General features: G+C 39.2%; 2 protein-coding genes across 2 annotated transcripts in view; both read right to left on the bottom strand.

The window, feature by feature from the left end:
- Positions 1–1,209: 1,209 nt before the first annotated feature.
- LOC145797542 (inosine-5'-monophosphate dehydrogenase 2-like) lies at positions 1,210–4,068 on the bottom strand. The gene is made up of 3 exons (XM_082884921.1): positions 3,877–4,068; positions 1,930–2,187; positions 1,210–1,590 (listed from the first exon to the last, which is right to left on the bottom strand). The coding sequence occupies exons 1-3, from the start codon at positions 3,931–3,933 to the stop codon at positions 1,519–1,521; spliced, it is 387 nt and encodes a 128-aa protein (XP_082741047.1). The 5' UTR covers positions 3,934–4,068; the 3' UTR covers positions 1,210–1,518.
- LOC114278007 (inosine-5'-monophosphate dehydrogenase 2) overlaps positions 1,351–18,384 on the bottom strand; it is a 73,177-nt gene continuing 56,143 nt past the window's right edge. Inside the window, exon 5 of the transcript XR_014339102.1 lies at positions 1,351–1,414. The gene's annotated coding sequence lies outside the window, so the exon portion shown is untranslated. The remainder of the gene's footprint in view (positions 1,415–18,384) is intronic.

Raw genomic sequence — 18,384 nt, 5'->3', positions numbered from 1 at the left:
AATCCATTAAAGAGATCAAGAGTACCATTGTCAGTCAAAGGAGAGAACTGTTGAGATTACTTTTGTAGGAAAAGGGAAGCCTAGTTCCACGAGCCTGCAAGGATTAGTTTTGGAAGATGGTCAAAATGTTAAGTCTATTTTTTATGAAGGATGACAGATTCACTTTACATGAGATGATCAATGCTGTGAAAAAAATCATTTATGAACCAATTGGCCTCTACGAATCTCAATTATCCCGTGATATATTATTATCTTTAAAAGATTCTTGATCTCTTTTCCCTCATTTTCATGTTCTTCGTCACATATATAAATCATATACAAATAAAAGTGCTTGCGTTGACTGACGTTCCCTGTAGGCAGGCCATGTTGTCTTGAATTTTCCACAGTTCCCCAGCAAGTGAGGGGGTAGGAGATAACAGTTACACTGGAGGCTGGAGCAATTTGTGTCATTTAGCTATATAATAATTTCCAATATACACTGAACAATCCTCTTTTGATTTGTGGGACTCTCTTGAGAGCGACAATCACTTTCAAAAATTGTTGGAATTACGGAGTCCCAACACTTGGAATGATAATATGTTTTAATATCAAAGTGGTATAATTGATGAGCCACATCGATCCTTCTGGTTATGCAATTCTGGAAGCTGGTTGTTTACAAGGCAAATGGTGGTTGTCCAGAATGCCCCCCATTCACAACAAAACCGTTGTACATAATCATATTTGCAAACATATCGAATAAAAATAAAAATTATTTGCATTATAATATGTTAGGACAATTGGATGGCATTAAATTGTATCTAAATTTGGCTTCTGCAAGCGTCTTTCCATAATTCTCTTCCTTTCCTTGCCCACTTTTTGTGCTCGTGCAAAAGAGTGTTTGAAAAATTCCATTCACATTAAAATCAATTTAAGCATCCAGTTGGGACAAACAAATACTGGGCATATTATTTAAGAACAACCACAGGTTTAACTTCTCAACTCTTGGCACTTTTAGAATTAACTCTACCAGTCCAAGCCCAACATAGGATAATATTTAACGTCAGGGGTTACCAAACAAAACAAAAAAAATTGGCCAAAAATAAGAACAAACTTCAACTAATATTTATAGTACATCAGATCAGCTCCAAAGCAGAAAACAAACAAGCCAAGATAGAGACACGCATAGATCAAAGAAAGAACATCTAATCAACATAGACATTCCCAAAACAGTTGATGAAAAAAAGTTTCATTTTAGCATTAAGCAAGTCATAATTAATATAGCTTAAAATACAATCCATTCCCCTGCTGCTGCCAGTCATATGATGAAAACACCAACTAATTTGGAATCATCCAAGGGATTTGCAACATGCATTTCCTAGTGAGCTTTTTAAGTGCAAGTGCCTCTCAAGTGCCAAAAGCTAGTGACAAAAAATTACCAAGCTCCTCAGTGTTATGACTTGAATGTTGACAATGTGAATTTAGATGGTGGAGCACCAAACAAATTATACCCACCAAGCAGCCACACTCTGGAGCTGGATGTCAAAAAGACTTCTTTTCATAAGAAACCAGTCCATGAACTCCACCTTCAACTTGTGCAGCTCCAGTACGAACCTGTACAAACCCCAGAAAAGAATACGTCACATCCTCCAATACAATTACAATTAGAGAATTTTTTTCTTCTCCATCATTCCCCTTTACTAGTAACTGCCATTTCTAAGTTGCCATGGAAGAAAATAGCTATTCTGCCCCCCACTAAATGAGCCAAAAGAACTACTTATTTAAATATTGCACAAGTTGAAACTAGAATTATTACATATAGAATCAGCTCTGCTTCAATTTTATAGCCATGAAAAGGTTTGTGGATGTAGATATGTAAATAATAATAATCAGAAGGGCATTGATAAGAGTCAAAGAAGATAAATAAGGTAAAAGCCAAATGCTATATCATACCTCTAGCCTGAGTACAGATGATCTTAATAACTCATGAGCAGACTGTAAGGAGGGGGCACCAAGGTCCTGGAGACCCTGCTTAACTGCTTGCATAGTGTAAGGTAAAAACTTCAAAACTGAACCTTTGTCTGCCACTGCTCCAACAACCCCCTGAGCAATCTTTAACTTAGCTGTATCACCCAAGTATCGTGCATCACTCCCTTTTGTCATTGCTTCCAAGGAGCCCATGCCTCGATATTTTTTTATTCGGCGGCCCCCTGTTACAGTGGAAATGTGTTAGAAGAGACAACAAGGAACGGATTTAAAAGAAAAGCCACAACCAAGCTGTTATAGTGTGTCTTCCCCTCCCCACCCACAACCACACAATAAAACATCCCAATCCAAAGAAAAATAAAATGTGCAGTAGATATACAAGCAAGAAAATACAATATCACATTTATGAAATCCCTATCTTTTTCTCTCACTACTAAACTTAACTTCTTTCATCCAAATCATCCTACCAAAGGAAACTTATCCCGAAGGCATAGGAAGAAAAGTATGAGATACAAACAGATTTCTCATAAAAAAATCAGGAAACTGTAAGTATTTCTAGAGACAGCTCCATAATGTCGTTAGTTCATGTTAAACCCATCAAACCGTAGTTGTCACACTTATTTCAGCATTTAAATGATCTAATTGTATACATGTATGTATATTTCCATATTCTACCTTCTTTTTTTTTTTTTTCATTCTTGATAAGATAACTCCATCCACCTATTATATTAAGAAGCTTTTCCTCTAAGTCAGTAGAACATGCCATCACAAATCAACAAATTTACTAGACAAAAGTTTAATGGAGATCTCCATATAGTGGAGGCTTCTTGGGCTCTTTTAGAGGGGCACAAGATATTTGGATGTTAGGGTATCTAGGTTGAAAAGGAAGGAGGGGGTGTACATAACGGAGTAAGTTTGATGATGGGGAGGCCGGTTTTGGTAGTGTCTTGACGGAGTTTGACCTAGGTGGAGTGGTGAACAAACCAATTTGCAGGTGGTGGATTATTGGGATATTGGCCTTTCTAGAGAGATGAATGATTGAGTGGTAGGGAGAGATGTTGAAACTTCTTGGGTGCCTTAATGCCATTGCACATATTAGTGATGGAGGGTACGCTATTATAGAGATGAGATCAAAATCTCCACATTTTGAGGTTGTCTTTTTTTGAGGTTTTTAACTGGTCAACGGAGGGTTCTTTTTCCTTTGAAAGAGGTGTGGGGACTAAGACTCCTTCTAAGGTCACACGACAAGATTCTTACTATTGAAAATTGATAATTTGATTACGACGAAATAAGTTCATGTCATTTGGTATTATGTGTAAACATGACAGGGAGTTTGTGATTCATGTAATTATTCATTGCAAGGTGGCGTGAGATTTGTGTTATTTAATCTTGTCAAGTTTGGTTTGCAGTGAGTTTTCCCTCAGAAGATGGAGGAACTTCTTCATAAGGAATCAAACAAATGATAAGGAATCAAACAAATGACTTTCCCCAACAGGGCGCAATTTTTGGTGGTTATATATACTAATTACTACCTTCTTATTGATGAACCATATCCAATCATTCACACACCCCTCTCCCATCCTGCCCTTTGTGAAAGAAAAGTAAGACCTTGCTATGCAAAAATGGACAACCTATAATTCCTTTTATTCTTTTATAAGGGTATTATACATAATCTATGTAAGAATTTTTTTTAATATAAATATAAATTTTGATTGACATGTTAGATGAGAGAATGGGAGAAATGAAAATGAATGATATTAAAAAACTTCAAGGCAATATAAATTAAAAGTAGATAAATGCTAAATAAAACTCATACATGGAGTATAAACTAAGCAAGGGATTTTATTTTCTATCACGAAAAAATCATCATTTACGATAGCAATACAAAAGGAGTGTGATAATGGCATGCATCACCTGATATTCATAAGCTCCAGGAGCTTCATTACTTCCAGCTAAGAAGCTTCCCATCATTACAGTTGAAGCGCCAAGGACCAAAGCCTTGACAATATGTCCGGAGTTTGAAATGCCACCATCAGCAATGACAGGCACACCACTTCTTTCAGCAATAGATGAAACCTTGTAAACCGCAGTTGCCTAAGAAGTTTCAAGGAAGATCACGTCATCGTACGTGTACGAGTAGCCCTGCTTGAACAGCCTCTCCGCCGGATATCCATATTCTTCTATTCCGGCCATAGATGTAGCCGGCTTTTACACTCCACAAACACGTTCAGTGAAAGAGAGCGCTAGGGTTTACTTCACGCTCTTCTAATCTATATCTATCTCTATCTCTATCTCTATCTCTTGGTCGGCGCCAAGTGTCTAGTAATATATATATCTAGGTATGCGCCACTCCACTTTGTCGTGTTTGGAGGGAAAATTACAAATCAATGTTGGGCGCGGACGCGTGTGTATGGTAATTTGAGTGTCCCCAACCACTGCTCTATTTTCCCGCCCTTGGATTGGGTTAATCTGTGGGCCCATAACGCTACGAACAGTGATAATTAATTTAGAAATTTAATAATTAAATTAATTTAATTTCTCATTTGTCTATGTAGATTGATACTGAACTTTTAATTATTCTAAAGAATTTAATATAGTTTAGTATTTAATTTTGGTGTGTGAAACGACCCATTAAATTTTAGCGCCGTTGTCAGAGACTTTTGGCGAAATTAATTAATTTAAAGTTATATTCTTATTTTAATTTTTAGTTTAGGATTTTATAGTTTTTTTAGTGTTGCTAAGTGTGCAGAGCGTTTGAAAGTGGAGTTATCACCGAAATGCAAGTGAAACGCAACCGAGCTTTAAAAAACAAACCGCAGCACTAAAGTGCTTAAAAAAAAACAGACACTCGCAAGCAAAGCATCAAAGTGCTAAAAAGAAAGACAGAGCTCAATTGGAGGTTGGATACAACGTTTACACATTAAGCACCCGCAAGACGAGTAAAGTGTTTTTGTTAAATCGCTGTGAGTATATTTCTCCCTTTGGTATTGTTACCCAAAAGACAACCTAAGATGGGATGAATTAAGTTTTTACAATTAAAAATAATAATACCCTAATAAAAATTATGACTAGCAGAATAGATAAATATAGTTAATGAAATAAAATAATTAAAACAAGTGTTCTAACAACTATGTCAATTACTGATTTTAGCACAATAAAAATATGAAATATAGCTACAATAATTTAAATAAAATAAAGAGATAAGGGAGAGATAGTCAAACAAATTTATAGTGGTTCGGCTTCAACTCGGCCTACGTCCACTCCTCAAGCTTCACTTGAGATTTTTCACTATGTTCTAGCTTCACGGGGTGCTAGCAACCTCTTTACAAATGGAGCAATCCTCCACGGATTTTACATAGACTTTCTAAGTCAAGAACACTGAGTGTACTACACTCTTACAAGGTTGAAAAGAATGTGTTTTTGCTTTTACAGAAAGCTACAAGAATTATCACTCAAAGATAGATATAAAAATGAAACTCTAATTTTTCTGTAAACCTCACACAGGAAAAATGGGCTTAAAGCTATACGTCTCAGTGTATAATTTCTGAAAGAGGATGTAAACAAAAATTGAAGAACACTTCTCAGAGAATTTTTTCGAGAATAGATGTGAGTGATTATAGATCAAAGAATGTTTTCTGATTTTTTGTAACTTGTTTACATTAGAGGCTTTGATATATATAATGAAAATTATAGCCGTTTATAGCTGTTGTACTCTATCATTTCTAATTTGAATATCTTTCACTTGAACCTTTTGAACTATTCATTTGAATTTATAGCCGTTGTACTCCATCATTACTAATTTGAATATCTTCCACTTAAACCTTTTGAACTATTACTGTGCTGGGCTGTTTGAACCTCTGTTTTTGGGCTGTTTGAACTCCTGATTTAATCAAATATTAAATACATTCTAACAACATTTAGGATAAAGATTTAGGTAAGAAATAATGGGACAAAATAAATTTTGATTCAATTTTTTTCTTTCAAATAAATTAAAACATAATTACATAAATCATCAAAATAAATAAGTCTAACAGGTATTTTGCTTTTACAACTTAGTGCAGAGAGTCGAAACTTAGTGTGTGTGTGTGTGTGTGTGTGTAGTGTATGCACAAGCAGCGTTCTTGTCGCCCCTGAATTGTGGAGTTTGGACCTTGAACTAGAAAAGACTCATAGGAAACTTAGAACCTCTGCCTGTGTTCCTAGGCTTGATTATAGGAGATTGAATTCCATGACTAGGAAAGACCATTTTCCTCTACCATTTATTGATCAAATTCTTGAGAGGTTAGCGGGGCAGGGTTTTTATTGTTTTTTTGATGACTACTCGGGGTATAATCAAGTCCCGATGTACCTCGCTGACCAAGAAAAGACCATGTTCACTTGCCCTTTTGGCACTTTTGCTTATAGGCGCATGCTCTTTGGGTCATGTAATGCACCGGCGACTTTTCAACGATGTATGATGGCCATTTTCTCTGACATGGTGGATAAATTTTTAGAGGTTTTCATAGATGACTTCTCCGTGTTTGGGCTATCTTTTGAGGAATATCTCCAGAACTTAACCAAAGTCCTTATTCGTTGTGTGGAGACAAACCTGATTTTGAGTTGGGAAAAGAGCCATTTTATGGTTCGTGAGGGTATAGTGTTGGACACATTGTGTCCCCCTAAGGCATAGAGGTTGACAAAGCTAAGGTTGATCTCATTGTAGGCCTTCCTCCACCCACTTCTGTGCTTTAAGTTAGGTCTTTCCTAGGGCATGTAGGTTTTTATCGTAGATTCATCAAAGACTTTATTAAATATCCTGTCCTTTGTGTAGTTTACTTGCTAAGGATGCACTGTTTATCTTTGATGAGGCATGTTTGAAAGCCTTTAAAACACTAAAAGTGGCCCTTACTACCACCCCAATCATAGGGATGGAAATTTAAAACCGACCCGACGGGGATTCCCGACCTCGACCCCGATTTGAACGGTTTTTTCCCGAAAAATACCCCCGACGGGGAGAAGACGGTATTTGAAAATCAATCCCCGATCTGTTTCGGGCAGGGGACGGTGATCAGTGTTCAAGCTCCGGCCCGGGCCCGTCCCCATCCCTGACCCCATCCCCGAATTTTCCCGAAGTAAAATTACTTTTATACCCTTTATATGTATATATATAATAAACCAAACCCCTTATATTATGTGCATATATATATAATATATCTGTGTTGTGTGATAATTTTATATCTCTCACTCTCTAATCTCTTACACTTCTCTTTCTGACTCTCATCTCAACTCTCTCTTTCACTCTCACTCTCACTCTTAACTCTCTCGTTCTTTTCTGTGTGTTAACTCTCTCAACTCTCGTAGTCACCGACGGGGACATCACCACCACCGTTGGCCCCGACCCCCTCTCTCTCTCTCCACTTCGTCTCTCTCTATTCCTTATGGCTACCACCACCACCACCGCTCGCAGAAGATCTATCTCTGTTACCACCACCGAACCCACCGCCACAACCGCAAAGGTGTACTCAGATCTAACAGATCTGTTCTCTCTCTCTCTCTCTCTCTCTCTCTCTCTCTCTGTGTGATCTGATCTCTGTGTGTGTGTGTGTATGTGTGTGCGTGTGTGATCTAATCTGTGTGGTGTATTCACACTGATTATTTTTTTTTTTAAATTTAAATTTGTATTTGTTTATGATGATGAAACATAGTGATATATATTGTTTTGTTGTTCTTGTGTTAAAGCTTGGGGATTTTTCGGGGTCGGGGAAACCCGATCCCCATTAGGGGATGGGGACGGGGGGGTGATGGGTTTCCTCGCTGGGGATCAGGGGCGAGGACAAGGATTTTTCAGCCTTCGGGGATCAGAGACGGGGAGTGTAGTCCCCGGCCCGCCCTGTTGTCATTCCTACCCAATCATGAAATCACCAGATTAGTCGTTCCCATTTGAAATCATGTGTGATGCCTCGGACTATGTTGTCGGGGTTATGTTGAGCCAAAGGGTCAATAGGGCACCATATGCTATATATTATGCTAGTTGCACTCTCTCAAATGCACAATTGAATTACATTACCACCGAAAAAGAGTTGCTAGCTGTGGTCTTTGCCTTAGATAAATGTCGATCGTATCTCCTAGGCTCTAAGGTCATAGTATCATGCAGCTTTGCGATATTTACTATCAAAGAAAAAGACCAAACCTAGGTTAATTAAATGGATTTTGTTGCTTTAGGAATTTGACCTAGAGATCTGAGATAAGAAAGGATCTGAGAATGTGGTAGCGAATCGCCTCTCCCGAGTCCTTGTTGAGTATACTAGTGACCCTTTAACTTTGCATGATTCGTTTTCGGACGAACAACTTCTTGTGGTGTCACGAGTGAGCCCCCCATGGTTTGCACATATTGTGAATTATTTAGCCAGTGGGCAAATTCCTCAAAATTGGTCTAAGCAAGACAAAGACCGATTTTTTTTGCAGGTCAGGTATTATTTTTAAGAGGATTCGGAGTTGTTTAAATATTGCTCTGACCAAGTGATCTGACGGCGTGTGCCAGAGAGTGAGGTGCATAGCATTCTTACATTTTTTCATCTTTCTGCATATGGTAGTCATTTTAGTGGGTATAAAACAACTGCCAAGGTTTTACAAAGCGGGTTTTATTAGCCCACCATTTTTAAAGATGCCCATTAATTTTGTAGAACTTGTTTGCGTTGTCAGCAAATGGGTTCGATATCTCGTTGTGATATGATGCCAATGTCCCCTATTGTTGTGGTAGAGATCTTTGATGTTTGGGGGATTGATTTTATGGGCCCTTTCCCGTCGTCGTTCGGGTTTGAGTATATTCTCTTAGTAGTGGATTATATATCTAAGTGGGTGGAGGCAATAGCTACCCGATCAAACGATCATAAAGTAGTAATCAAATTCTTTCATGAAAACATTTTTAGTCATTTCGGGTTTCCTAGAACCATAATAAGTGATCAAGGTATGCATTTTTGTAACCACTTCTTTGAGTCGGTAGTTAAGAAATACTCTATCACTCATAAAGTGGGCACCCCATACCACCCTCAAACTAGTGGCCAAGTGGAAGTCTCTAATAGGGAGGTGAAACATATAATAGAGAAAACGGTAAGGCCAGATAGGAAAGATTGGCTAAAATGCTTGATTGACGCATTTCGGGCCTACCGTACAGCTTATAAAACACCCATTGAGATGTCACCATATAGGACGGTGTTTGGCAAAGCTTGCCACCTCCAGGTTGAACTTGAGCACCGAGCGTTATGGGCCATAAAGAAGTTTAACTTCGATATGGTTGTGGTTGGGCTCAATCGGAAATTGCAACTTAATGAGTTGGAGGAAATTCGAAATGATGCACATGAGAGTTTAAATATTTTTAAAGCCTGAACTAAGGAATTCCATGATAAACACATTAATAGAAAATCCTTTGAACCCGGGCAAAATGTATGGCTTTGTAACTCAAAATTGAGACTCTTTCCGGGTAAGCTTCGATCATAATGTGATGGTCCCTTTGTGGTTGTAGAGGCATTTATTCATGGTGCCGTTGAGGTGCAAGATCCAAGGAATGGCCACACTTTCAAGGTGAATGGCTAAAGACTGAAGCCATATATAGAGGGGATTGAGAATGAGGATATGATTGAGTCCATTGCTTTGATGGACCCTTTTTACTTTGACAGAGAGATTAATGTCCTGTTCTCTTTTCTTTCTTTTTTACTCTATTATATTTTTCTTTATTCTTGTTATGCTTTATTTGACGCCTAGGAGACTTTAAATCCTCTAAAGGTGTAATTCCTTTGGTGTTAGATGTGCCCGAACGGTATCTGACGGTCTGGTATAGCCACCTAACCGTGTTTGTAGTGAGTTCCTAGGAGACCAACTTAGACGGTGGAAACTAGAGTTCAAATGGCAAAGCCTAGAACGCAAAGGTTTGGAATTTCTGAGACTAGAGTTTGGTTTAAATACCCAGGGGTGTGCAAATAGCTTCAAAAATACTCCAGCTTAAACTCTGTATGGCAGCCCCATAGGTCGAATTAGCTTTATGCGCTTCGATTCTGGATACCGAATCAACTTAGTCTGTCACTCTATTGGAGAATAAGGAAAGTTACAAACACTGTTACGAAGAAAAGTAGTTTCTGCGATTTTCGCGTGAAGATTATACCTTTGTTGAGTATTTAGTTATTTTTGAAATGCTACATTTATTTCGAATATAAAATGAAGGTAAAAATAGTTTGAAAAGTTTTTAGGTTGTGATTTGGGTTTAGTTTCTAAAAAAAATAAATAAAAATCCGCACGTGCGGCAAAAGTTTCATTTTACAATTTGGCGACTGCTTTAAAAGCAGGTGTGCGGGGGTGGTGCGACACTGTCTCCATACATGCGGTAAATTCCTTGAATCACTTGCAATGCCTGCTTTACATGCAGGTGTGTGACCTGGTGTGGAAAGAAGTTGGGAAAAAAAAAAAAAAGATTTCTTTGTTCAATTTTTATTTCATTTTATTATTTATTTATTTATTAATAAATAAAATAATTTTTTTTAAAAAAAAATAAATTTCTTTGTTCAATTTTTATTTATTTATTTATTTAATTTTCATTTTTGAAAAAATATATATATATATATATATTGAATATCTAACCTAGAGACCCATTTCTCCCATCACTTTCACAGATACACTCTCTCTCTACCTCTCTACCTCACACACACACATTCTCTCTCTCTCTCTTATATAATCTTCGCCATCTCTTTCTCTTTCACTTAAACCCCATCACCATCACCACCGCCACCAACTTCCTTCATTCTTCTTCCCACTATTACCAACCTTCACCCAACCTCTTCTCTATACCATTCAACCACCGGAGTCTCACCGCCGGCGCCTTATTTCCTCTTCGTCCGGCGATCTCCGGTGACCACAATTTTTCCAGCGAATCTCTGTTATTTCTCTCTGTCTTTCTTTATTTTTTTTAAGGTACACTTTCCTATTTGTTTAGATTTGTATAGTTATTCTTCCAATCTTAACTTACTGTTGAGTGTAGGAGTAGATTAACTTCTAAAGATTTATCTTCAAAAAAAAAGAAAAAGCAATAATTGAATGCGGCTACCATCGGCGCATGTGCAGTGCCTAAAAAAAAAAAAAAAAAAAAAACACTAATGCTTAGCCTTTCTAATTCGTTTTATTTCTTAGGTTATCTATTTATTTATTTAGTTGTTTAGTTGTTTATTTATTTTTTATTATCTCATTATTCTTTATTAGTTTAATTCATTACTTGTTAGTGTAGTTCATTTTTATTTGTTTAATCATTCAATATTAGCATAAAATGTTTCTGTGTCTAGTTTATTTTATTTTATTTTATTTTAGATTTCATTTATTACACACACACAAAAAAAAAAATTAAAAAATTATTTATTTAGTTGTTTTTTTTTTTATTATTATTATTATTATTATTATTATTATTTATTTTATTTTGATTATTATTTATTCTATTTATTTCATTATCTCATTATTACTTGTTAGTTTAATTCATTACTTGTTAGTGTATTTCGTTTTCATTTGTTTAGTCATTAGTTTTTAAATAAAATGTTAATGTATCCAGTTTATTTTATGTATGTGTTTGCTTTTGGTGTGTGCAGAATATGAGTAAATGGCTATCCACCCGGGCTTCTAAAAAGGCCAGAGGTTCGTCCTCCTCGCCACCACCACCAGCGATTGAGTTGCCACGCCTAGAGTGGGCTTCACGCCCGCTTCACAAGCTCACACAGTTCACTCTCAACTATTTTCATAATGACCAGTCACCTTTTGGGCCGTTGAGCAACTCTGCCTCTGGCAACAGTTGGGCCTGTGTACTGTTACGATGTCCACTTATCCTCGTCTGGTATGGCTCTTCTACCAAAACATTTACGAGTAACTCATTGAGGTAAGACTGTTGTCCACTATTGATGGCACCATGTCAGCATCACAGAATCTATGATTACCCAAGTGTTAGGGTTCTTTTCCAAAACGGACCACCAGCCCTTCCCAGAAGTTAAGCGCCGACAACCCATACACAGCCTTATCCAAGAGTACTTCCCGGGGGCCCACGATGCCGCAAGTTACACGTGCTTGCGCCGGAGCAAACTGCCTGGCCGCTTGTTATTCATTGACTCAGTGATATATAAGACTGCCCTTCCACTTAAGCATAAAACTGAGCACTACATGGAGTTTGTCCGGGTCCTACATGCTTACCAACATGGTTATCAGGTCCCGCTTACGCACGTGATTTGGATTCATATGCGAAAATTTTTACAGGAGGTCATTCAGTCTTAACCTGTGTAAAACCGGACTTAGCCCCTACCATTTGCTCACACTTGTCTTTGAGCTGAATGGCCTCCCAATTGATCCGACTGAGGAGATTGATACCGTTTATCCGACTTTCGGGTGGCGGGAATAGCAGCATAGCTTATTCCTGCATCTCACAACAAGTTGGTGCCCCGATTGATAAAGCCCATGACCCCGTCCACCAACAACCTCATCCTGCCTCCCCTATGCCTCTCCGAGGGGACCCATTATATATGACTCGCGAGGAGTACTTACAACTTCAACACTCTGTGGATAAAGTCCACAGTACTTTTCACAATCACCACCAGATCCTTATAGGGTTGCGCATAGATTTTCAGGCGTATCGGGACTATACTCAGGCAACTTTCGACCAGTTCAACGCCTGCCAACTCGACATTCAAAAGTCAGTTGCATTACTGCAAATTGACTTTTATACATATCGAGGGTCGAGCCAACAACGTTTTGATTAGCTCGGCGCTCTAGTTCAGGATGAAGCGTTTAAGACGCGATCATTGATCAACGCCTTATTTGCACAGCATTTCTCCCCACCACCACCATCGGATTCTCAGTAGTACTAGGTTATCTTTTTCTTTGTCTTTTTTATTTCTGTATTTACTTTTCTTTGTTTTTCTTTCTCTTTTCCAAAAAAAAAAAAAAAAGTTTTGTGTGTGTGTATGTGTTGTTATTTGCCTACCTAGATGTGTACCTACCATATCTGGTAATATTCTTTCTTTCCTATTTACTTCACATTGTAGACGTCCCCGAACGTCCCGAGAGGGAATCTCGTTTTGTTCATTGGGGCTCGCTACAGTTTGGACTAAATGTCACGGTCTTGTATCTAATCTCGCGGAGTGTAATGCAAGACCGATGAATCATCAAAGAGTCCAAATCCGGCAAATCGTTTTGAAAAACTGATTTTTAGAAAGAAGTGCCAAACATGGATTGCTTTGCCAGATACAGAGTCGCCTCCTAAATATTTTATTTTGGAGAAATTTAGGAAACCCTGACTCGTGCCTAAGGCCACGTGTCCGTCATCACCAAAGTTGCCTCGGCTCGGGAACTTGGGTACGATTGGGAAAGGTCACTTCGTGAGCACCCCCCCTCGCCCAATCAAAGATCGGCCTCTACTAACCATGATATCGAGTTTTGAAAACATTATGTGCTCTTATTCCGGTTATTAGCCTAGAATTACTATGTGATGCACACAACATACAAGTATAGACTGGATCATTTGAGTTGGAACAAAACATTTCATGTTTGTTTATTTGGCAGATGGTTTGATGGTGCTACTCGCAAGTAGGCTAAGACGTGGATTTGCCACCCTCAAGTGGGCTTAAGAAAATATGATTTTGCCACTCTCAAGTGGGCTTAAAACTCTCAATTGTTGAATTGTTCCAATTCAATAAACCCAACCTTCACCCATAGGCATTCAGGCAGTTATATCACATAAGCAAATAACCCCATGGTAAGCATGCTATCATGGCAGTCACTTACACGCATGTAAGGATGCTAAAACATAAATACTTACCGAGTACTCCAAGCCAAAGAAATAAACTAATTAGAAATCATGCATGAATCCTAAATATACTGAAATGCCTAATGCAACGCATGCAAAAATGCAACTAAGATAGGCTCGGCTATTCTAAAATGGCATATGAAATGCAACAACTGATATACGTATTCAACTTGGTATTGAAATACAATGCCGTTAGTATGATGCGCTGAGCCCGGTGCATGCAAGACAGATAAATTGATGCAAACATGCGAGCATAAGTATGCTAATTGAAACGTGCCCTAAACCAACCATCATAAGCTGGTAAATAAAAGGGAGAAAGACGTGGGGTTGGAAGACATGCATCACACACACACGCACATTTATTACAACATTGCCCTCCTCGGAGGGTCTGAATGAATAGTATAGAATAAACTAGCTAATCTAAGCTAATTAAACTAATTATTACACAACATTAATTAATTAACGAATTAACTAAATAAGTAAGGAAACTAGCATGCAAATTAAACAAAATAGACTGCCTTAGCTCTATTCCGAATGATAGGGATGCATGCATGCTCAAGTCCCCTTGTCGGGAAATCCATCGCGATGCCCCGATTTGCCTCTGTTTGCAACTGGTCCTAGAACACTGTACAAAGCTCCAGAAGGCTGCTGACCAGTTTTTGTTGCTGGTTTCCGGTTTGCTGCAACAGAGAGCGAGAAAGGGGCATGGCAAAGTATTTTCAACATATGTGTGCATGACCACTGTCCCCATCATTGCACAAGCTCTAAAGAGTGTAGTCCTCGATCCTTGTGCCACCAATCACACATCTCAATGCATGATGGCCGAGGAGTCGGATTGCACGACTCGATGTAAAATGAATGCACATATAAATACAACAAGGCCTAAACTCTATCATGGGTAATTCGGAGTGTCGGCGACCGAGAATCGAGGCACGTTTCGTCACTTGGAGTATGAAACGTCCCTCGTTTCCCGTGTTTGGACTAAACCCTATTGCAAACACAATGCAATATACATGGCATACACAATACGACTACCATGCAACCCTAAACACAATGCAACCTAATCATGCTAGCATGCGAGGGATGATATGCAAACATGCAACTAGCATACACAATGCTATGAACTAAGAATGGCATACTCAATGCATATGAACTATATGGCATACGCAACGCACATACGAAGATGGACATGCACGAAGACATGAACAAAGCATACATAATGCGACGATCAAGCATGCGACATCATGGATATGGCATACATAATGCAAGATGGACTTAAACTAAAATGAATGAGCCTCAGCCATACTCAAATTAGTGGCCATACATGATGAAAATGAAGCAACAACACACATGCAAACATGCACAAATGCAAGGGACCAAACCTAAGGCACAAAGTGCAACTCCACCAAAGCATGGTAAGCATGAAATATGGCATACAATCACATATTTTCCAACTCTGAAATGACATGCAAGATGGTCCTGAATCATGCAAACACCTCACACAATGCATGCTAAATAGCCCAAATAACGAAACTAGTGAAGTGGATTACACTATAGGCATGCAAAGCAATACTCAAATGGCCAAACCAGCCCCAAATAGTCCCTATGCAAGCCAAAACAGTAGCAAATATGGACTAAAATGATGGCTCGCAAAGCATGGAAATGAAGCTCATGCAATGGTCAAAAAATGAGGTATTCATGCATAACTCTCAAACACGTTTAAAGAGTGGAAAACATGGAAATATGACATACATATAAGCTCTGAAATATGATTCACAATGATGCCAAAACATGGAAACACCTTAAAATACGCATGCAATAGGCTTCAAAACTCAAAGCTAGGCAACGGTATTGAACTACAACCATGCATAGAAAACATCATTCGACTATGAGGCCCAAAAACAAAGCTAAGGTAGTCTAAAACATGCACAAAATCAGTTTAAGGCATGGCCAAAAAGTGCTAGAATCAAAGGCCAAAATAGCATGTAATGTAAGCTAATAAAGAGGATCTGCACTACAAGCATGTGAGGCAATCAAGAGGCCACTAAACCAGCAAAATTCAGAGGTATGACATGCCAAATAAATCCCAAAAACCCACTGAAAAATGGTTAATGCATGCAAGAATGAGATGCTCCTTTGATATGCTATGAAGAGGGTTATTCTACACATGCAAGATGGACATCCAATATAGAAAAAAAGGCTCTAGAAAGAGCCTATGAAGGTCCTAAAACTCATCAAAAATGGCCTGAAACATGGCTTGGAAGCATGCAAATAAGGGCTCCTTTGTAAGGCCAAAAATGCTAGAAAACAAAACAAGGAGAGAGAGGGTCACCCCTCTCTGATTTTGGCACTCAAAATAGCATGCTAGCCACTAAAAATCCACTGGATTTCAGTGGCTAAAAGGACAAACAAAGACCAATACAAATGCTCTAAGGCATGGCTCAAAACAAGGTAAAATGAAGCATGCAAGGGGGTAGATGACCCCTAACAGAAAAATGATCTTAAACAAACATGTTAAGGGCCTCAAAATAAGACTTTTTTCAGTTTACACCAAAACTCAAATATGCTTGAAAGTATAGCTAAAAGATGAAGCAAAATAAAGCCTTAAAAGGGAGAAAGTGTGTTACCCTTGTAGCACAAAAGGACCAGCAACCTCTGGACCACAAAGATAGCCTCTCAACCTCTGAAAATGGCCTCCAAGATGCTTAGAGTGATGGTGGAGGGGTTAGGTTGGGAGAGGGTATGAAAAGGTGCAAGAACCATGCACTTTTTGAGCTTGGATGTGGAGATATAGAGGGAGAAGTCTTGTATGCCTTAGACAAATTTTTTTGAACCCTCTACAAGGAAGGGGAGCCCTTCCTTTATATACAAGAGGGACTGAAGCTTCTCCTAGAAGCTTAGAACCAAGGGCAAACATCCTCCATACATGTGTATGGAGGATACAGTCTGTGTCTCCCAGCTGGCACAGCTGGAATCAACTCGCTGAGACAGAACTGAGAGAGGCAGGCCGACCAGTTCAGGTGGTCGGCCGACCACTTCCCCTGGTCGGCCGACTAGTTCAAAAGGTTCAAGTCAGCAAAAAGTGGTCGGCCATCCCATTTGGTGGTCTCCACATTGAATGCAAGCTAATAGTTTGGTGGGAGACCAGCAATTGTGGCCCAAAAATGAGGAAGACCAGTCACCTGTCAAGAAAACCAGCCGGCGGTAGAAAAGTGGTCTCCAAGGAGAAAAGGTGGTCTCCCACCCTTGTACCACCTTCCAAACAATGAAAACAAGGTCCATGCCAAAAATGAACTAAGACGGATGCAAAACGAGGGTTCGGGGGTCAAAACGCGCAGCCGGGTGCCTCGAAAACAGGCTGTTAAGCATCGAAAGTAGCGTGCAACTACAAAGGTGGTCTCCCGGGCCACAGTGTTCCTCTAGAGAGAGGAAACAAAGTGTGCCAAAAATCAGGGCAAACGGAGAAAGTTAAGCAGTCCCAAACCGAGGCGCACGACCGACGGCTCCGAAAACCGGAAACTGGTCTCTAAACGGGAACAGTGGTCTACGACCACGAAAAGTAGCCTACGGCCACTGAGAGATGGTCTACAAGACCTCTCCCTCCTTTCGGAAAGAGAAAACAAGACCTGGTTTGTAAACCGAGATAAGGCACAAAAGGGTCCCGAAGTCCGGGGGTAAGGCTCTCAGCCAAAACTCCGAAACCTTGAAATGAGCACAAAATGCGCAATCACCGAGCGCTCAATCGATAACGTCTGAGTCTTAAGGTCGGTCAAAAATGGGGTGTCTACAGTTGCCCCTCTTTGACAGAACTTGAAAGTCATAAGTGACGGGAGTGAATGTCAAAGCCCAGAGATGATCCATTTTTGACAAGGTCGAAGACTTAGACAAACAGGCAAGATAATCAAAGAGATGTGCTCGCAAGCAGGGGCAAAATGCAAAGGACAATGCACAAAGCCTGAGCATAACTTATGATCATGTAAAGAAAGCTGTAACGAAGCATAACATGTAACAGTTTTAAGCAAACCAAAAACCAAACTACATTACAATGCAGAAAGGATGTAAGAGAATTTATGGAATTCTTGCTACGTTTGATGCGGAGAATACAATGCCGTCCGGTTTGTCTGGTCGCGCCAGCCTCAAATGAACCGTACATACAATATCGTGCCTGCAAAAGAAAGAAACTTAACAGGTACAACATTGTTAGCAATATGCATAGCAATGCAAGTGAAAAGTGCGTAATGACGCAAGTCGAGGGATGCATGACAATGCAACCTAAGTGTAACGCATAACAATACGAAGGGGATGCATAACAACACAGATAAAGTGTGCATGGCAATGCAGGTGGGAGGGGAGAAACATAGGGACATATCCCAGTGTTTCGGGAAGAAGGAAAAACATAGGGACATATCCCAATGTTTCGGAAAAAGGAGAAACATAGGGACATATCCCAGTGTTTCGGAAAAGAGGAGAAACATAGGGACATATCCTAGTGTTTTGGAATAAAGGAGAAACATAGGGACATATCCCAGTGTTTCGGAATGGCTCAAGTATTGGAACGTATTCCAAATGCTCTTAACCAAAAAGGGAGAAACATAGGGACGTATCCCGGTGTTTTGAAA

Source organism: Camellia sinensis, chromosome 8 (genome assembly GCF_055761805.1).
Source record: "Camellia sinensis isolate YWXY chromosome 8, ASM5576180v1, whole genome shotgun sequence".
Classification (NCBI taxonomy): domain Eukaryota; kingdom Viridiplantae; phylum Streptophyta; class Magnoliopsida; order Ericales; family Theaceae; genus Camellia; species Camellia sinensis.
The sequence above is the reverse complement of the archived record's forward strand: the minus strand, read 5'-3'. Positions and strand labels throughout refer to the sequence as shown.